Source organism: Urocampus carinirostris, chromosome 9 (genome assembly GCF_059441175.1).
Source record: "Urocampus carinirostris isolate Australia breed hairy pipefish chromosome 9, RoL_Ucar_1.0, whole genome shotgun sequence".
Lineage (NCBI taxonomy): Eukaryota > Metazoa > Chordata > Actinopteri > Syngnathiformes > Syngnathidae > Urocampus > Urocampus carinirostris.
Window position 1 is genome coordinate 30373667 of NC_142357.1, and position 22176 is coordinate 30395842.

Genomic DNA, 22176 nt, shown 5'->3' on the forward strand with positions numbered 1-22176 from the left:
AAGTATACAGACGGAGCGTAATTACGACCATTTGACGGTAGATAAGAACATTTTTTTCAGGTTGTCGAAAAATATCCGGACATTGCTGTAAGTTAGATTTTAATGTAGTGCTTCTTTCCGCCGCAACCGACATTTGGCGCTGTGAGATATCACCCAGCATACACCCGAAGAAGAAATCAAATTCCTCTTCCTAGTTCATGTGTAAACATACTGTATATTGTATCTCCAGCGCTCTAAGAACTTTGACATTTTTATTGTTTAATATCCCGTGCATCTATGGAATATGGTTGGTGTAAAGTGTCAAGAGGAGGGGAGCTGTTACTTTTGAAACAAAAGTGGAATAAGAAAGCTTGATGTGGTTGAGAAAGTGGTTGGATCACTTTTTTTCGGCCACACTCTACCACAAAGGAGGAAGTCGCATAACTTTTGAAGCTCATCTTCCAAAAGTAAGTTAAACTTAATTTTATTTATCTTTATAGAGCATTTTATTTTGATACATGTTTTTTATTCGTACAAAACGATAGGGTTTGCTTATGCAAGCCTTAAACATACTTATATAAACCATAAACATACAAAATATAACACTGAGGCAAGTTACAAACAAATTCAACTTAAGAACGATTGTCCGGAACCTAACTCGTTCATAGGTCGCGCAGTGTCTGAATGTGTATGTATATGTGTATATTTTATATATATATATATAATAATATATATATATTATTTTTTTTAAATTCTGTCTTTTTGTCAACATGGTCTTAAATTTGATATCAAAAGTCTTTAAGTATTGAATTCAACTTTGGAACTCGAACCCCATAAAAACAAGGTTATTAAAATCTAATATAAAAATCTAATGTTTTATTAAAAAGACCCACAACCAGACAAATCAACAGGCTGCCATCCAAACAGGAAACGCAGCCTCACAGGTAAAACACACCGGTTTTGAATGATCACGATCCACTCAATCTTGGAGGATCTTGTCGCTAGCGCGCAACTTCGGTATGCACTTGTCAGAGTGCGGGAAGCCTCGCAGAGTGAAGCCAGCAGCTGAGCCGAGCACGAGCACAAGCGATGCTTTCACAGCACTCTGCGCTCAGCCGTCGGAATTCTTCCCCAAGCCCTTATTAGCATGGCTGCTGCATTCAGCCTCATTGCAGGTCTTTCCGTGCAAGTACGCACACACTCGCACAAATGTTCGTGCAAGCCGCATTTGAATCCTCCTCACCCCAGTTGGGGATCGCTCTTATTTACTTCTCCATACGCTTTTTGCCTCTGGCTCACTCTTCATCCTCCTGCTTTCTCCAAGTGCTTGTTTTGGGTTACATGTTTTTGTTTCTGCCTCCGCTTTTTAACCTTCATCTTCGTGTTTCATCCCCCCACCATCTCTATTAGTGTTCTTCTTTGAAATGATCATCCCTCTCCCGCCCATTTTTCCTTTAACAGAACTCCATCTCCTCTGTGTCTCTTCTCTCCATTTGGCCTAAATTTCTAATCAGGAGATGAAAGCGAAGCAGTCAATTCCAAATGGTATTGTTACAAGGTATTTAGAAGGTGCACGCTAAAGGCCAAAAAGGAATCTATTAACAGTCGGGGTTTATATAAGCTCTCGACATGAGTCTCTATGATGAGAACATTGGCTTTGGTATTTTCGAGTGACGCTACCTGCTTTGTCAAACAAAAACATGAAATACAATATATCAGGTTATGCCATCGTGGAACAAATGATCTCTGATCCATCAAAGGCTGTGGTGCTCCATTTTATTAGCACACTAAAGAATAAAATAATGCTTTAGCAATGTTTTTAGCCATCTGCCACATTTATTTTGCAGTCTGCACTAGGACTGCAACGAATGACTCGTTTAATAGTCAACTAGTCTCAAACTATGGAAACAATTATTTGGAAAATCCGATTAAGGATTACATTTTTCTTAAAATTAGTGTGTAATTAATTAAATCATGTGGCAAATGATAATAAACACAGGTAAATTTGGTACAAAATGCCATTTAGTCACAGCTCGGTCAGTTAACATAAATAGATAAATAAACCTCCGTCCATTTTTTAGGGCAAGGCAAATAAAATAATAAATCAAGTTTTCACTTTAATCCATGTAAACTAAGCCCAGGCCCATTAACAGCAGTAGAACAGAAAATAAAATGAATATTATGTGCATTTTGTAAAGTACATTCAGTGGTCAACTGCAACTTAACGCTTCTCAATATTTTGTAGTTGAAACCTTTTAACAACTAACGTTTGTTCTTTGGACTGCATGCCTTTAATTCCTAATATATTTTTTGGGAACAGTATGGCATTGCGCTCAAGCTCTTTTATAGCAACAAACACGTGTATAAAATGTACAGAGCATTTCATCAGAAGGATATTGCCTTAAATCTTACAGAGGCAAGCCAGAGTAGGGTTCGTTCAACTGCTCGACTGTTTATTTTGAAGGCTGTTCTTTCCAGAGGTACTGTAATAAAACACTAGTTCTGCTTGGCAAACTTTGCAAGTAGTTTCTTTAAAAAATGTCCTATCTTAAGGCTAAAATGCTCCCTTCCTTTAAAACTTTTGCTACAGGTATTTGATGCTGGCGCCATCATTTTTGCATGCTACTGCTCGCGACAGAGACCCGTTTGCTCATAAGCGACTCAACAGAGATTATAATCATGTGAGCTGCCTTACTCTGTTGGAAAAACTTGAAAATTAGATTGTCGACAATTTCCAGCCCTTGTCTGCACACACGGCATTTTAGTTTAAAAATCTGGAGAACAATGAAAGCACTTCGCACTATAGCCTAATTCATTTTAAAAAGCAAGAAAGGCTATTTTTTAATAATGAAGTCTTGTGTCATGGCAGTAGAATTGCCACAGCTAGCCGTGTAACCGCGGAGCGATCAAAGGAACCATTGATTTAATGAGCCAGTCGCATGTACATTGATGTGCAAAGACTTAATTTTCGAGATTATGCTAATAACCCCGGCAGGATGAAGTAGGTTGCCTCTGGGGTCTGCAGGTTGGAGCGCCGGGTCGTTAGCGGCTTTGAGATTTTGCTGAAACTTGTTGTACGGATTGCATGTGTCATTCTTTTTTTACTCTGCGGTTACATCTTGAAATTTCCAAGCAGTTTTATAAGACCTCTAGAAGTATACATGAACAGGTAATGGAAATAGTATAAAATACAATTTTAATACAGATTTTTTTTTATTTTATTTGATAGAATACAAAAAAGACAAAAATTTATAATTGAGTACAACAAGGTGTAAAGGTGAGACTAAACGTATAATAAGACTTAAAATCAAATATTGTATTTTTGTGCGGTAGAGCTTTTGTTGACTGGGCTAGGTTGTAGTGCAATAATATAATAATAATTTCCTTGTATTGTCATTCTGTGTAACAATGTACACAGAACGAAATGTCGATTGCACCTGACCCGTTGTAGCGAGCCGATGCAGCCGCAGCCAACAGAGGGCGCCGCCGACCACTTTTTAAGTCTTAGGAATGACTCGGCCGGGGCGCGAACCACCGACCTCCCAGTCTCAAAGCGGGCGCCTTACCATCTAGGCTACTGAGACGAAACTAGCACAATGACATAAGAAGCAACATAGTGCAAATACAGTAATGAAGAAACAAAATCAGAGTAAACATTTTTTAAAACACGGGACAGATTTTCTTTGCTCAGTTTTGTGTGCTTGTTTTAAGGAGATGAATGGCACCAACACATATACTTTCTGAGCTGGTTGAGCGTTGTTTTAATGGACTTGTAGCGGCCGGTCAATGAGGTGGTGTTCTTGGCAGGGTTTGTACAGTCCTTGAAAACCCTTGTATTTTAATGTTGTGTTTTCAAGGGTTGAAAATTGCTTGAATCTTGGTGAATTATTTTTAAATCTTTAAAATTGTTGCTCAACACGTCTGCGTTAAAATGAAGCAGACACTGCTTTCTGGTGGCTTCGCTTTGCCATTGTGGCGCAAGGATTACGTATCAATTATGAACATTTATTAAGGACCATGCAAAAATTTGTAAATTGTTCCTGCAACCGAAAATCTATGATATATATTCATCGTCATTTGTACCCAACACCTACTGTATAAAGGGAGCTATTTGTCTCAAAAGCAAATATATTCTTGATTTACTCTTGATAAATGCATATGCGCGATTAAAAATTGCATATTTAAATCAGATATATTTGTAGCTCTGCAAAATACTTGATTCACACCAGATTTGTTTCTTGTAATACTAGAAAAATTGTAAAATTGCATTTAAAAGTTCTTAAAAAATGCTTGAATTTGGCCATTAAAAAGATGTACGAACCCTGTTGGGAGAAGTATAGGGTCCACTATAATGTTGTTGACTCTGCTTGGAAAGCCCGGGATGTCCTCCTGACTTGGGAGAGATCAGTCGATGATTTTCTGGCCTGTGTTGAGTCCCTGTGAAGTTTTTTTGTCTGCTGCTGTGCACCAAGCATATGACATTGTGATGTCGTATGCCACTATGCTCTCTACCATGGCTCTGGCATCAGATTCAGTTTTTTTCCCCCCTGAGCACTTTATAGTAGGTTAAGCCTGTTTAATCACTATAAGTAACAAAAACTCCTCCCCACAATACACAAAATGTCTGCTCTAGTACCTTCCAGCGGTAGCATTTAAAAGCCGAAAAACTATCTGTGTTTCAGTCAATAACAGCGGACAGAGTGAAAAGTTGAAGGTTTTACGACTTGACATTGTATCAATTTGCCGAAATTATTAGTCATACAAATACAATAAAAAACTAATCACTTGCAGGATACTTTCTATAAAAAACGCATATTATGTAACAATATTACCAAATTTTCTTTACCACAAATCACTTTTTTCAATATTACGCTTGTACTCAGGAGTAACTTTTACATAAGAGAAATATATTTAATCGTAGTGATACATGTCTACTCCTTTGCCCTGAGTTGTGCCAGCTGAACCAAACTATCGTTTTTTATAACTCGTTCAATGCCAGACATTTCTCTCAAAGAGGAAGATCCGGTGCCATTTTGATTCATTTTTGAAGACCTACAAAAATTTAGTTTTGTGGCTATACAGACACATCCATCCATTATCTGCACTCCTTATCCTCAGTAGGGTCGCGGGGGTGCTGGAGCCCATCCCAGCTATCTTCGGGCAGTGGGCAGAGGACACCCTCAACTGGTTGCCAGCCAGTCGCATGGCACACAGAGACAGATGACTCACTTGCTCATTCACACCTAGGGACAATTTGGACCGGGCGATTAACCTGACATACATGTTTTTGGAATGTGGGAGGAAACCAGAGTGCCCAGAGGAAACCCACGCTAGCACGGGGAGAGCATGTAAATTCCACACAGGAGGTTCGATCTCATGACCTCAGAACTGTGCCGCACATGCGCTAACCGCTGTGCCGCCGTGCTGCCCTGTATGGAGACACAATACTTATCAAAATAGTTTCATGAAAATACTCATTTGCAAGAAAACCTTTGAGAAAATCAGCTTTCTATCAGCATTTCAAGCATTTTCAAGGGAGTACTTTAACTTCAGTACATTTTTTTGCATTTGTTTTGCCTCCAATATCTAAACAAAGCTTTCCATTAAAGCAAGGGCACTTTCCTTGCAAAATATATATTTTTTTTTTTTGCCAGAACACTGAACTTATGCATGAACGATGCAAGAACTTTGCTAAAACTTTTCAGTGCCTGACATTTCCAGTGATGTGATTACACAATTTTGGTCAGCATGGCAAAATGTCATCCTCCTGCCCTGACAATGACGAAGGGACTTTTTAGAAAGAAAATGGTTTGGAAGCGCTAACTGTACTCATCGGTATCTTTGCTACTCTGCTTCTCTACGTCTATACTCACCATACGGGTCTGCCTACACATTACATTGTTGGACTCAAGAAGCAATACTAGGAAGTGGGGGCTCCCTCAATGTATGGACAACTATCTGATCAAAGCCACTCCTGTCATATAATGGTGATTAATCATACTGAAATCATTTCCAGAGGCTTGATTCTTACTAATTTATATTTGTTGACACTAAGTGAGTTCATGTTTGTGTTTTGAATTAAATTGTCTGTATTGCTTGAAAGAATTTTGGCATAAATATTCTGCTCAGTGACAGGAAAATGAACAAATTGTCATGGAACACATGCAATTTTCTTGACATAGATCACTTTTTTTGGAAAGGTTTACATAAAAAAAAATTGGATATAATCTTAGTGACTCATGCCTACATGTGTTGGGATAATTGTTCTTTAAACACAATGAAAAAGGCGCCATTTTCTTCTCTCTGGGAAGTATCAATATACACTTCTACCCTGAAAAGAAGCATCTTTTTTTAATAATTTAGCTGTATCGTTACAGAAGCTGCATTACTGAAATTTATAATCTCGTGTAAACATTTTTTGGGCCTAGTGTTACTTTGTGGAGTGAATTAATCTCTGGGTACTCTATAACACATTTATGGTCAGAAGTAAAATTCAGTCTTGGTGAACAAGTCTCTATGGACAATTAGATTACGTGTTCCCAATTGCTAAAAGGCAGAAGAGGTTTAATTCATCAAAAAATGATAGTTGGCACGAATGCCAATCAACATGCCCACATTTGAAATTGTAATCGTAGTTTCAAATGCAAATCCGTTTAACACCAGGTTTTTTTAACATCCAAATCATTTCTAATAACATTTACATTTTGCTAAGGCAGCCACCTTTAACTAAGCGATTTATACCTGTGGGTGTTTTGAGCTTGTCATTTTGGCTTGTTATCCCACGGGGGTGTCTTCCTTTCTTGTCATAACGCCACCAAAGTGCAGCATCATGACGATGCTGTGTCAAATAACAAACAGAGGGAGACCTATACGGGCTCAATTTGTCCTAGGATCATGCTCGTAGCTCAAATTGCCGGTGTAATAAATGAGTTTTCCCGGCGCAAAATCAAAAACCAATTGGTCTGCTACCCTCCTCCCAAAAGCATCCAAGTGAACAGCTCTAAAACACATCTTCCTTATCATTAAAACACATTCAAATAGTAATTAAGGACAAAAAGATGCAAGAATAAGAAAAATAGGATGATGATGATAAGGAAATAAAATGCAATCAACAAAGGGAGGGGCAGTTGCAAGGAGGAGTCACAGAGACCCCAACTTGTAAGTTTTTCCCATATTTTGATCAATTCACATTGTGTAAGCCACATCATGATTTTTCTCCTGGAAGAAATGGCTGGACAAAGGACCGATATCGTCCTTCCCGATTTGGCTCTATAATCCAAATAGTCTCTTCTTGGTAGCGGATGACGTCGTCATCATAACGCACCAATATTGTCGCGGTATTCTTCGTAGATTGCCTTTTGTGTTTGTAAGGTTTTTTATCGCTTAAAAGGGAGGATTTGCAATCATTATTAAGGGGAGCAATTGGCAGATGTTGACAGGTATGAGTTCGGGAGACTGTTGAGAATACTTACACCTAAAATTAAAGGGACTGTAAATTTAAAGGCGGAGTCTGTGTTTGAGATGTCCTTAAAGCTGAAAGTAGATTTTCTCTTTAAGTGTTAACAATGCCCAACTTCTTACCAAAACCAACCCTCTTTCTCCCGATCACTCACAAACTAAAACGTGAAAATGTGTTTCCCTCAGATCAAGTTGATTGGTCGAGCTCGGGCTTTGTCAGGCTTTAATCCCCTTGGGGTAGGGCTGGACTGGTTTTATGCCTGAGGTTACTTCTAACGTACACATAAAAATATTTACAGCACTTTTTTTGCCTGCTTCAGTTTGCACGGGCAAACTGGACAAGTTGATTCGGGCTGTAAGCAGTCACGGGCGGTGAGGGGTCTCTAGTGGTAGCCTCTGTGACGGCTTGTGAACTTGAATTTTCCCTTGTAGAGCGAGCAAGAGTATACCGAAATCCTGGTGTTTTGAGGTGCTCGTTTAAAGAGGTAGCATTGTACCAGTCTTGAAATGACAAATTCGATTTTGACATCTGTTCAATAGCAACGAACGCAGCAGACTTGGTAACACCATGTGTTTGTGTTTCTCAGTGCCCGGACTCAACCTGTAAGCAAGACTTGCTGGCCTACCTGCAGAGAATCGCCCTGTACTGCCACCAGCTCAACATCTGCAGCAAAGTCAAGGCCGAGGTTCAGAATCTTGGAGGAGAACTGGTCGTCTCCGGGGTGAGCTCGCTGTCCTCTTAATCTCGAACACCGGGGAACCATTTATAATTCAGCGTATTCAACGCGCTCATCCACCAAAGTCACTTGAGCGGTTTAAAAGCGATGTTACATGACATAGGAAATAAGCCCAACTGTTGGTGACATGTTGTGACAAGGCCCGCCAGTGAGGGAGTCTCAAAGGTGGCTGAATTCTGGGAAGGAGGATGAAGGTGGAAATCAATTCTTTGAAAGAGGTTTTCGAGCGCCACTCGTCTCTCGAACTCAAACAAAACAACAGCTTGAGAGAGCAACACTCGGCCGCTTCGGCTCCTGTCGCATGGAAATCGCTTGCTTTTGCGATTGCAAAGCTTTAGATGTCTTTGAAAAAAGTAACACTCTTTTTATTCATGCTGCTAAATTTTACCATTCTCACCAGCGGCCACCAAACCTATGGAAGCATAAAGCTACTTTTTGTTACTGATTATCACGAGTATGTAAGGACCATTATGTTATGCGTTGTTACTTTGTTACTATTATGTTATTATCATGGTTTTCTTAAAAGGTGGGTTGAAATTGGTCCAGTCAACTACTCCAACATCAACATTTTGTAAAGGTTTTACTTATAAAAATTATAGGCTAATTTTTAAAAAGAATTTTGGAATGTCGATTTTGCATGTCAGAAAACAAACAAATAAGGATTACCATTATTGGTTAACTATTTTCCAAACCAATCCACAGACTACTCTTAGTGGGCTTCCTGGTAGAGGTAAGATCTTAAGCCTGGGCCTAAAATGTCAGTCATTTCGTTTGGGCCAGGCTTTTCTCTCGCTGACTTATTATTATTTTATTTTTTTAAAGCCACCCGTCATTGATTTTGTCTCTCCACGTTTTTCCCTTAAAGGACTGTACCTCCTTAAAGACGTACTGCTGCTAGCCTAACCCTCAACCCGTCAAAATGACAGCGGGCCTTAAAAGTTTTCCGTCAACTCTTAAAGAACTCCGTCAAATACGGAAAATTGTCAGTTAATGTAACCTCTGCTTAAAACATAATATGTAAACGATGTAAATGTTTATACAGTCTTCTTTAACTTAGATTTCGTTTAAGAAGAGCTTTACATGTAACTAATCCACGAAGACCAACATTTTAGAAAGCAAATCAAACTCAATCACAATCGTTTTCTCCAGTGATTTATTTTCTGTTTATCAGCATCATCATACTCAAGAAAGAAGGCGTTGGGGTTTATTTCTGAAGAGCGAGAGGATTGTTTGCGCTGTATCAAAGACAGATCAGGAGGTCTCTCCTGGTACTGGTTACTTTGGAAACTATTACCATCTGTTCCATATGGAGGGGGCAAACCTTACCCCATTAAAACAGTCAGTAGAGGGATGGGCGCCGGTTGTCCATCCTTGCCCAAGACACACCACAGGAAGTGGTAGCCCGACGACCAAAGGATCAGAGAATATGAAATCACTACGTGCTGTTATACAAGGCAGACACTTTCCTGGTTTACTGAGGCAATTTTGACACTACTTCTAATAATTACAACCTGGTACTAACATAGTAACTCACTTGATATGTTGTTACTTTAAAAACACCTATCAAACTGGTAGCCTGTGGAGCTAATAGGTAAATAAAAGTACCTCACAACTTCAAAGTTTGTTGACCCCTGTGTTGGAAGTATCAAGACTTGTTATTGGAGCAAAATACCTAGTGAACTGGAAATTGTCATTTTTGAATGGTTAAAAGCTCCTAAAAGGGGATTCAGCGCTTTGGACTACTATTATTAAACACTACTGGCATATTTTCTGACCTTTTGTGCCGTATCCCTCCCTGACGATGCTTTTGAACTCATTTGCATGTTTTTGTTGAATTCGAACTAGCTCACAATGACTCGTTAAAAAAAAAAAAAGGTAAGGCCATGTTTGATGAAAAACTCTCGTGCAGTGTTGTCAAAACGAGCAATGTTTACAGGCTTGTTAAAGCATTAATTAGCCACTTGCCATTCAACCTGAATTTAATAGCGAGCCCCAGCGCGCAAAATAACGAATCCCGTTTGGCCCTTCGGCGAGGCTGACAGGCCACGGCGTTTCCAACACTTAGCATAAGTGTCACCGACGTCTCAAAGGCTTTTAAATTGTGGAGATTAAATTGGTCTGACCTTTTTTTCCATTCTCCAACCCTTTCGCATATGTTTGTATGTCAAAACGTGGCGGGGTTGTTGATTCTCGCCTCCGAAACAACAGACTTTTGTTTTGAAACATTTCAGAGGATAAGGTTTGATTTTTCAGGGTTCGCACTGGTGCTTGAAATACTTAGAAATGCTTGAATTTGAATCTCTTGTTTTCAGGGATTGAAAAATGTCTACATATTGGGTGAAGTGCTTATTCATGTTTACAATTGATGCCATGTTTCACAACAAGTAAAAAAAATAGATAAAAGGCACTATGACTTGTGTAGGCAGCATGGCGGCGCAGTGATTAGCATACAGTTCTGAGATCATGAGATCGAAGCTCCTGTGTGGAGTTTGCATGCTCTCTCCGTGCTTGTGTGGGTTTCTTCCGGGCACTCCTCCCACATTCCCCCCCAAAAAAATCATGTCAGGTTAATTGGCCGGTCCGAATTGTCCCTAGGTGTGAATGAGCAAGTGAGTTGTCTGTCTCTGTGTGCCCTGCGACTGGCTGGCAACTAGTTCAGGGTGTCCCATGCCCACTGCTCGAGGATGGCTGGGATGGGCTCCAGCACCCCCGCGACCCTACTGAGGATAAGCGGTGCAGATAATGGATGGATGGATGACTTGTGTATTAATGCAATAATTACATACAGTATCAATTATGGACATTTATTATGAATCGTGTAAAAAAATGAAGGTAGCATTTGCCAGTGGTAAATTCTAATGGGAAAACTTCCTGCAACTAAAAATGTAAGCTACATATTACTATTAAATATTCATTTTTACCTAACACCAACATTAGGAGATATTTGTCTCAATAAACATATGTTCGCAATATACTCATGATCTAAAAATCGCAGGTTTTAATAAATGCATACGCAAGATTAATAAGTTGCATATGTAAATTGCCGATTTATTTGTGGCTCTGCAAAATACATGGTTCAAAACAATATTTCTTCTTGAAATGCTACTCGAGAAATTGCTGGAGCATTAGCTTTAAACGTCCTTGAAAAGTGCTTGAATTTGGCCATGAAAAAGGTGTATGAACCCCGATTTTTGTTCCCAAACAGTTGGATAGCGCCATGTCCCTGATTCAGGCAGCAAAGAATCTGATGAACACGGTGGTGTCCACGGTGAAGGCTTCATACGTGGCCTCCACCAAGTACCAGAAGAACAAAGGTATGGAGGCCCTCAACATGCCGGCAATCTCCTGGAGGATGAAAGCGCCCGAGAAGAAGCCTCTGGTGAAGCGCGAGAAGCAGGACGACGGCCAAACCAACCGAGTGAAGAGATCTTCGCACAAAAAACACATCAACCCCGTGCAGGCCCTCAGCGAGTTCAAAGCCATGGATAGTATTTAGATTCGTGTATAGAGTAGGGAGGACCTTTTCTGCCATATGTAGAAAAAAGTGAATACATATTTACAAATACAAGTAAAAAAAAATGAACACGTAAATTATCGCTTAATACTTATGATTGATATGAATGCATTTTAATGATTTGTTTATGCGTTTTGTCATTTATATTTTTCATGAACGAAGTATTTGTTATTATTTTTTCTTGTATTCGGTTTCGTATTTTGTCACAAAAAATTGTTACTCAAATGAGATGACTGGTCAAACTGGTTGAACTTTTCACCTATTGGTCGACCAGCAGTGAGCCAATCGGCTATAGGTTAAAAGCCAGTTTGACCTGCCCCCTCATTTGAATAACATTTTTTGTGACAAAATAAACAACGGCAAAAGAAACTACGGCCAAATCGGCAACGACGAAATAAATACCGAAATGTTTGTTCATGTCAAAAATGTTCATCATTCCGGTATTTATTTTGTTTTGTATTTTTCGTGTCTTTTGTCACGATCAAGTGTTCTAATGTTAGGGGCGGGTCAAACTTGCTTAGCTTTTTAATAGTAGCTGATTTGTTAATCGCTGATCAACCAATAGGTGAAAAGCTCCGCCCATTTGACCCGCCCCCTCATCTCAAAACTTTTTTGAGAAAAAATACATGACAAAATACACACTAAAATAGATAACAAAATGAATAAATTTATCATTAAATTGGATTTGTGACGTATATTTAGGTATTGCTTAATTTATTTCTCATACGGCAAATACTCATCACCCTTTCTCTATACATCTATTTCTACATATGGCAGGATTTGTCCGACAATAGAGATCCAGCTTGGCATTTTATTTTACAGAGATTTTAATTTTTCGACTTGTTTTAATATAATCTTTCCATATATGTGCGTCTGCCTCATCTCAATTCCAGAAGACTGCTGTATACCGACTAGTAAAGGGATCAATCGGAGGGATTTTCTACTTTCAGCTCCACAAAAGGCGTGATCAGGTTGTGTATTTACCGCGCCGGCGATGGCAAATATATATATTTTTGCAGAGCATGTGAGGCGATCATGAAATACATAAACGAGACCAAGCCAAAGTTAGATTTATATATTTGTACCTGTTTTTTTGATAGTATTTGTCATCAATCAAGATTTTTTATTGGGTAACCGAGACATGCCGCGAACTTATTGACGGGCTGGTAAAAGCCAAGCAATCTGCCCGGCTTCGTTTTCTTTCAGTGAGCCCTAGAATTGGTAGAACGGATCGAAATTGAGGTATTAATACTTAGTTCCACTCGGGTTAGGAAAGAAATCTGCGTTTTTTTTTCGTTTTTTGTTTTTCTCTTGAGTTTCGGTCCAGATTCGAAACTGCAAACTAGCGTCTTGAAGTCTCGAGTTCCGGTTCTGTTTCTAATTCCGATTCTATTTTTCCCCGTTTAGCATCAGTGAGCTAATCCCAAATGGGCATGCGCACACTCGGAGCTATTTTTCTCTCCCATGCACAAGCAATCTCAAATGTTTTGATTTTCCCTTGGGTTTGCGGTTTGTTGTATTTGATTTTTTGGAAAAAGATACAAGTTAACTTTGCCGTGTCTTACTTTATTTTGATGTTATTCTTTATAGCTGATTTGTCGGTAACCACACACTATATTGAATTCCCGTGCCTGCTCTTTTTTGATAAACCAGTGAATAAAACCATTCTATCTAAAATGTTTACTAAGCCTTTATTTCCTGATAGTTTTTTTTAAAAGGTTGACAATTTTGAAGAAAAGAAGGCGTGTTTAAAAAAAATATCAGGTGCACTGGATTTTCAGCACCGAATTTTCTGCCAAAAATGACAGATGAAAGAAAAAATTAGAAATACAGTACCTGGCAAAAGTATTTCCCCTAACCAAGATGTTTTTGATATATTGTCATATGCAGTGTCTGAAATTCACGACAAAAAGTTATCGGACACCAAGGCAGAAAACTCTGAAAAGTTCCCTGCCCCATTTTTCACAACTTTAAACACAATAAGACGACTCATCGCAAAAAAAAAACATTGTTGCAAAGTATTAAGGATTGATGATCAGAATATATAACAGAAAACTTTAATATTAGGTTTATTTTAAATCTACTTATGACATTCATTGCATGTATATGGCATCGCACCCAATGGCCCACTTATCTATTTTTCTTGTGTTCTCTGTGCGTCGACTTTGGAAAATGATGCAAATGCACGACCTTATAACGCTCAGGAAAGTCTGGAAGCACGAAGTTATTCGATGCAGGCTTCTGATTGGCTGCCGAGTATGCAAATTGCCAAACGAACTGATATTCCGAAATTTCCAAACCGAACGAAGATTTCGAAATCGGAATAAAGCAAAAAGTTGTCACCAGACGTTATTTCAAACACTGCCATATGTCAGGCTTCAAACTTACAGTACTGTTCATAATAATAGTAGTGCAAAATGACTAACCAGAATATCTTAGGTTTTAGTACATTTTTATCTGCTAAACAAGTTACCAGCAGGTGCTTTGAACATACATTGACTGATGCAACCTGGACACGTCATCAGTAATGTTACCTGGGGTCACAGGCAGTGTTCCCTCTAAGCTGCGCGCGTGCGCAATTGCGCACTGCTCGCACATTCTCAGCGCATAAGAAAATCTAGCCAGCGCACAAAAATGAGGGCTTAAAATGACTAATTAAGAAGCGACCTAAGTCAAAGTTACAGTGCATGAAGGTAAAAATACACGGGTTCCCCTGACGTTGTGTCCTAAATGCGGTATTTTGAAGTTGAGTCGAAGGAGAACGAAGTTGAGTAAAGTTAGTAGAGTTGGTCGAGAACCGGCTTCTTCGGCTCGGCTCACTAAAAGGAACCGGCTCTTTCGGGTCCTAAACGGCTCTCCGGGTTGTTCTTTGCTTCTTTAATCCCAACATGACCAAATATGATGTCAAATTATGCACAAAATGACTTAAAGGAAGGGGGGAATAGAATAAAAAAGAAAAAAATACCAAAATGAAAAAGTAGTGAAAAGGTGAGAAAAAAAGAAACAAAAGGAAGAGAAAAAAAAAGACAGAAAAAAAGAAAAATGTAGAAAAAAAGTAACAGATCGGAAAAAATAAACAATGAGATTTTTTTAAAGGAATTTAAAAAAAAAAGTAGAAAAAAAACAGAAAAAACGAAAAAAAGTTTGTTGCATTCAAATAATTTCCAATTATATGAAGTGAATCTTGTTGCCAACATTGTACTTCCACTAAAAAATGTGATTAAGTACAGTTCTGTATCTTACAACAGACTAAATAAGCCCCCCCAGAAGTTAATATGCGGCAAAATATATCAGGAAATAAAAAAAAATGGATATCTTGTGAAAGAATTGTAAGAACAAACGACGTTTTTTGCATTGCCGGAAACTCAGCAAAATGTAACTTGATGTCAAGATTTGGACATGTTTGATAATGAATTATCTTGCCACACTTGGGATTATGGTTGCTCACTGTTGTTTCAAGCGCTGCACACCGACTTTGTGTGAACACTCAGACCAGTGGAAAATTACAGGGAACATTGGTCACAGGGTGTTTCGGGTCTTTCAAACATCAGACACCCTCATCCAGGCGATCCAGCTGGGGTTGATCAGACCCCAACTTGTCTCCAGGTACCTAACCCACGGTGTACTTCTCAACCAGAGCCACATTGAGGCAACTTCTGCTCCCTCTGTGACGTCCTTAATGACCCTTCGCTTGTTGGCCCCTGTGATACCCAAGATGTTGTAAGCCCTGCAGAGGGACTGGCTGTGAACCTTATGCATCCCACCTCGATAGCATCACATCGTGCTTTCCACTCGTTTTTTCCCCTGTTCTCTCATTGGCCTCCTCAATACTGTCCTACAATCGTACCGTGAGTTCCGGGAGTACGATTTGCTTGGAGACCTGAGAGATAAGCAGGATGTTGGCCTGCTGTGTTGTGGTGGCAAGGGATTCTGGAACTTTAGTTGCTTCCCCAAGTCAACTTTCATCCCCCAGACTTGTCCCGTTGCTAGCAAGCCAGGTGATTGCTCAACAACATTCCACAATTCATTTGCATTTATTGGTTTGCTTCACAAACATCATTTTCTATTTTACCCCACAAGTTAAGGATTCGATTAAAATCTGGGGATTGGGCTGACCACTCCGTAACATGAATTTTATTGGTTTGGTCGTCTACTGGTGTGTTTGGGGTCATTGTCTTGTTCAAACATCCATTTCAAGGGCATGTTCTCTTCAGCATAAGGCAACATAACCTCTTCAAGTATCTTGACACACACAAACTGATCCATTATCCCTGGTATGCGATAAATGGACCCAACACCAGAGTATGAGAAGCATGCCCAGACCATGATACTTGCACCACCATGCTTCACTGTCTTGTACTGTGTACTGAGGTTTGAATTCAGTGTTTGGGAGGGGTCGTCTCACGCAGTCCGTGACCCCTGGACCCAAAAAGGTCAATTTTACTTTGCTTGTTCAGTCCACAAAATGTTACTCCATTTTTCTTTGGACAAGAAAGTTTGATCACATTACCCCAATTTTAGCTAACCTGTATTGGCTCCCCGTTAGCTTAAGATGTGATTTTAAGGTTCTATTGGTAGTATACAAAATCATGCATGGACTTGCTCCCTCATATCTTTCAGATTTAATCTCCCCCTATGTTCCGGTCTGGAGCCTTTGCTCTGAAAACGCTGGTCTACTAGTGATCCCAAGAGCCAAGAAGAAATCTGCAGGTTCGAGAGCGTTCTCCATTCGGGCCCTGGTGCTGTGGAATTCACTGTTCACCGGATGCTAACGTTAGCATAGCGCTAAATCTCCTGCCCGCTGCTATCAATAAACAGCAGCTTGCACACCCCAACGAAACTTTAATCGTCGACGGCGACTTTAATCAGGCATGTTTATGGACTGTACTCCCAAATCCATTCAATATGTGGACTAAGCAATTCGGGAAACACTGGACTATGTGTAATGTAAGATCAAACATCAAACATTCCGGTTGTATCCACCAACTCTGTTTGTCCCTCACCTCCCCTCATCACCCCTCCCCTCCGAAGGAAAACAGCCTACTTATAACAAAGACAGTTCTTTGTACCTTTATCTCTTTGTTTCCTTATCCTCACTGTAAATGTGGAACTGGAGTCGTCCAATTTTGTTGTCACAGCATATCCCATGTTGTAACAATGACAATAAAGGCATATTCTATTTTATTCTAATTCTCTTCCCCTGAGATTCAATCTGCAACCTCAGTGGAAATGTTTACATCGAACCTTAAAACACACTTCTACTCTATAGCATATGAATAACCTATATTGTATTATTTCCCCTCATGTAGGTTTTAGATGAGGGGATGGTGTCATAATAGTCTGCAGCTTGCAATAGTCTTTGATCTGTGCAGCCCTTTGAGACTCTTGGTGATTAAGGGCTATACAAATAAACTGGACTAAATCCAGCCTTTTTTGAAAATATAAAATAGTTTTGAGTAGCCACTATTTTTTGAACACCGCCACTTTGAACTATTTGCATTTAGCCCAAAAAGTTTGAACTTGGTTTCATATGACCAGAGCACATTATTCCACACCTTCAATTCACAAGTTATTGTGTTACGTTGTTACCTAGTCATTGTTAGCTTATTACCACGTTGTCGATGTAGTTTGGTCCGACCATTTTTCATCCCTAGTGCAGTCCTACTTCTTAAATCAGATGTGTCGCAAACTGCCCCTTTTTTCTCGACATCCCCAACTTCTTTGAGAATTCACCTGAGCAAAGTTTCCTGGAATATCAACAACCCAGGCCATAATCAAGCGAGAGCCGCTTGATTGCGCTGCTGAGTTGGACTGATTGAAAGCGGTTCCTCCAATCCAACAATTTTGTAGGAGTGATGCTATTCATGCCAAATGATTTTTCCAAACTAATCCGGATCCTGACACCTTTAAGACTCTCGAACATGAAGAGATTTGCTACGTGTTGGCGTAAGGCTGACTTAATTCGGCGGGGTAGAGCTAATTAGCATGCCGAGGGCGTGTTTAAGAGCGCTTTCCTATCGTAGCCGGCATTTATGTGGAAATCTACATTGGTTGATTTAGAAATGTGTAATTTAGTGATCCCTCTGTATTCATCCAAAATTTGTCGGTGTTTGAGTACCTTTTTCCCGTATAAGGTAGTGATCTCTCTGTATCGCAGTTTACTTTTCCAGGTTTTGCTAGGTAGATAGATACTTTAGTCATCCCCGTAGGGAAATTCACACTTCCAGCAGTATCCTTGTGTTGAAAATAAAACAATAATAAAGTAAAAGGAATATACAGTGGAACCTCGGTTTTCGAACGCCTCTCAGTTCGAACAAATCGCAGTCCGATCAAACATTTGGAGAAATTCTTGCTTCGCTGTTCGGTCAAAAAATCGGAGTTCGAACGCCGGTAATGCGTGAGTGCGTACGCTAGGGTGCGATGCTGAGCGGCGTACGGGTGTTTTAGCCCCTTATTATGCCTCCGAAAAAAGTCAGTGCAAGCAGCAAAGTTGCTACAGGTGAAAAAAGAAAAGTAGTGCGTACAACTATTGCATTTAAGAAAGAAATAATAGCAAAATATGAAGGAGGTTAGCGAGTGTCTGATCTTGCTAGGGAATACAGCATGGCTAAATGTACGATCAGGTAAGAAATCCTATTCATAATTCTTTTCTTTATCCTTTTTTTTAATTTTTACACGCTCATGTTAGTGTAATCTTTCGTACGGAAGATTACAATAACGCGAACGTACGATTAGCCTGGGTTAGCTTCATGTTTACGTTAAACATTCAAGGTAAACATTCAGGGTGTTGGAATGGAGCCCAACATTCAGGGTGTTGGAACGCAGCCCCCTTTCCAATGAACCGCTCACCACTTGTTGTGGAGACCCGGGTGCTAAATGACTTGTAAACGACCTGCTTTTTTTATTTTTACACGTTCATGTTAGCGTAATCTTTCGTATGGAAGATTACAATAACGTGAACGTACGATTAGCCTGGGTTAGCTTCATGTTTACATTAAACATTCAGGGTGTTGGAACGGATTAAAACGATTTACATTATTTTTAATGGGGAAAATGATTTCGGTGATCGAACAAATCGGTTTTCGAACAGGGTTCTGGAACGGATTATGGTCGAGAACCGAGGTTCCATTGTAATACATAAACACCCAATGTAACGTGTTGATATAGAGTATTTAAATCGTGCTACATAAAATACACACTGTAATAGAAATGGGGTAATATGCAATGTGGGGTTGCGGTTTAATGTGGGCTTTTACTCCCCCGGGTGGAGTTAAAGAGCCTCATGGCATAAGGAAGAAATTATCTCCTCAGTCTGTCCGTGGAACAAGACAGTCTGTCGCTGAAGCTGCTCTTCTGTCTGGATATAATGCTGTGTAGTGGATGTGATGTATTGTCCATGATTGACCGCAGCTTTTTCAGTGCCCGTCTCTCAGCTACAGTGGTCAGGCTGTCCAGCTTTGTGCCCACATCAGAGCCTGCTTTCTTCCTAGTTTATTAAGACGAGAGGCATCCTTCTTCTTGGCGCTGCCTCCCCAACATGCTGCCGCATAGAAGAGGGCACCTGCAACAACAGTCTCATAGAACATTTGTAGGAGCTTTTTGCAGATGTTGAAGGACGCCAGCCTTCTGAGGAAGTACAGTGGACTTTGACCTTTCCTGCATAGAGCTTCTGTGTTGGCAGTCCAGTCCAGTTTATTGTCCAGCTGCACACCCAGGTATTTGTAGGTCCGACACATTCTACACATTCTCCTTTGATTGTTACAGGAACCGGGTGAGTTCTAGTTCTCCTGAAGTCCACCACCATCTCCCCGGTCTTGGTGGTGTTCAGTGCAGGTGGTTAGCGTCGCTCCATTGGACAAAGTCCTGAATCAATTTCCTGTACTCTTACTGCTAATTTGTGGGTTTCATCGATTATTCTGTCATGTATTCTGATTGGATAAACAGTCATCCCAACCCTTTTCTGCCTATGTCTGCCTGTACGTCAACAACATTGCAGTCCAAACGTACGTAAAATCACTTGACAAACCTATCTTACGTCCGCGCAATTTAAAGTTTCACAAGCTGCTCTAGACTATTGGCGTGGGCTACAGTAGGGGGAAAGAGCATGCTCAGTGGCAGTCTTATGATTTACATTTAGCATCCATGCTATTCATTAAGTATAAAGTGTAGACTCGAAGTATATTAGGCCCTCAAGAGACCCCATGAAAAAAATATTTAACAGGGATGCGGAGACAGAAGAAGTGAGACGGGGTAAGGAGAAAAACAAAAGTCTCCTTCCGTAACACTTCACTGTGACCTTGGAGGGAGAAGAGCAAGGACGGGTGTGCTTGCTATGGTAAAAATGTTGGCAGCGGACAGCATGTAGCCAAATGATTAAGCTGTCACTTAAACACATCACAACCCAATCGCGATGATGAGACACTTACGTTGTTATTCGGCAAAAATGTGCCTGCATTTATATAGCGCTTTTCAAGTCAATGACCTCCCAAAGCGCTTTACAATGTGCTTCACACTTACCCATTCACACACGCACTCACACACCAATAGCGGCCATGCAAGGCGCCGACCTGCTTATTGGGGGCATTAGGGATTCAGTGTCTTGCCCAAGGTCACTTCGACATATAACATGGAGGAGCCGGGAATCGAACCTGCAATCTCTTGATCCCAAGCCGAGCGCTCTACCTCCTGAGCTAATGCCGCTTAGATTTGGCATGGACTTGTTACCATCAATATCAAGCTATCTTTGTTTTGTCCCCACCAATATTATGTGACCACTTAAAAAAAAAAAGCTTGATGCTCTCTTTTGGCGTCTGCTCCCAGCAGTATTTGATTGGGGATAATGGATCGTGGCCATAACTGCGCAATTTATTTCCAGATCAAGGACGAAGAATTAGCTTATATGCCCATGAAACAAAATGAACACAAGGAGGGTGTAAAACAGACATGTCCTCATGTCCCTGCTATGCCAATCTAATCTTCCTGTTCACCCTGATGGTGTTTGAGAGGGACAACATCTCCTTTCATCATAATTTAATGTGTTCTATTGCCTTTTTCTGTCAAAAATGAGTCCCAAGAAAGGTACTGATAAGGGAAAGTGGAAAACAGTGAAAGATCGAGTCAAAAAAGGAAATTCTCGCGAAATACGAAAACGGTGTACAAGTGTCTGCCATCGAAGCACTGCTTAAAGGTACAGTAAATTGTTTAATTTTTTTTCTTTTGATCTTTACTGGTATATTGACATTTATCCTTTACACATTTCAATAATTATTATTGTTTAGGTTTTTGTATTTGGCTGTTTTAAAGCAGTTTTAGGGGGTTGGCCAGGGTTGAGTAGGGTTACTTTAACTTGATTACTTTCAATTACTTTTGGATTACTCCAATACCAAATATGCTAATAAAAGACAAAAGAAACTAAATATGTATAAAATGACTGTTTGGATTTATTTTCATTTTCTTTCTGTCGCATTTTATGTTCGTTTTGCCGGAGATCAAAGCCAGGAGAGAAAGCTTACCACGTGTTGTGAGTCATCATTTTATTCATATTTAGTTTATTTTGTCTTTTATTAGCATATTTGGTATTGGAGTAATCCAAAAGTAATTGAAAGTAATCCAGTCAAAGTAACCCTACCCAACCCTGGCGTTGGCATATATGCAAAGTAGGCTTATCTGCGGGTATGTATCTTGCAACTTAACAACTTTGAGTGTGTAGTCCGGTTTCTCAAAATGTGATTGGCTAACTAGAAAACAAAGTATTTACGTTTACGTAACTATTTAAGTTAAATATTGATTCATCGTCAAATGGTTTTACGCATTATCTGTCTGTCTGTCTGACTGGATCCCTCAACCACTAGGGTCATAGGGGCACCATTTCCTGTGGTGTGTCTTGGGCAAGTACAGGCTGGTGGTACCCATTCCCGGCCAACAAATGTTTCCACCTTGTGTTTAAGAGGGATCACATCTCATTTCATTTTGATCTATTATGTTCCATTGCCTTTTCTTTGCCGATAACAATGGATGCCAGGGAAGTTAGTGACGATATGTGTAGCTATTTTAAAGCAGTTTTCACTGTTTTGACCAGATTAGAGATGGCAGTATCGGCTCACTACACAGCTTTCTTCTTTCTTTTTTTTCCTTTTTAGCATCCAAGGTACGTCAAGGGATATGTTTTCGCACCAGCAATCATACTCAGCGACGTGATAACGCCTTTTTGTCCAGAAAGGCTCGTCGCTTGTAAAGATGGCTCACTTTTGTGTCTGGAGCGTGTTCACTCTTCACTTCACCTTGCTCGCCACACACCGCTAACATAAGAGCTTATTTTTGTATTCACATTTTATGAATAGCGTTTTGAAAAAAAGTACACAATGCACTTGTTTGAATTGCCATTGTCGTGTAAAACGACATTTCGTGCGAGGGAGGTTTTAATCCACCGGGTCCTCCTAATGCCTTTTTTGAAGCTTGCCGACTACAATCCTAGTATAAAATATATAT

The 22176-nt window shown here is 39.9% G+C and overlaps 1 protein-coding gene across 1 annotated transcript in view; it reads left to right on the top strand.

The window, feature by feature from the left end:
- Window positions 1-13371, top strand: part of ctnna1 (catenin (cadherin-associated protein), alpha 1) — a 62805-nt gene extending 49434 nt beyond the window's left edge. Inside the window, exons 17-18 of the mRNA XM_088343485.1 lie at window positions 8025-8159; window positions 11380-13371. Coding sequence (XP_088199611.1) covers window positions 8025-8159; window positions 11380-11670 — 426 coding nt within the window. The 3' untranslated portion in view covers window positions 11671-13371. The remainder of the gene's footprint in view (window positions 1-8024; window positions 8160-11379) is intronic.
- The last annotated feature ends 8805 nt before the right edge of the window (window positions 13372-22176 follow it).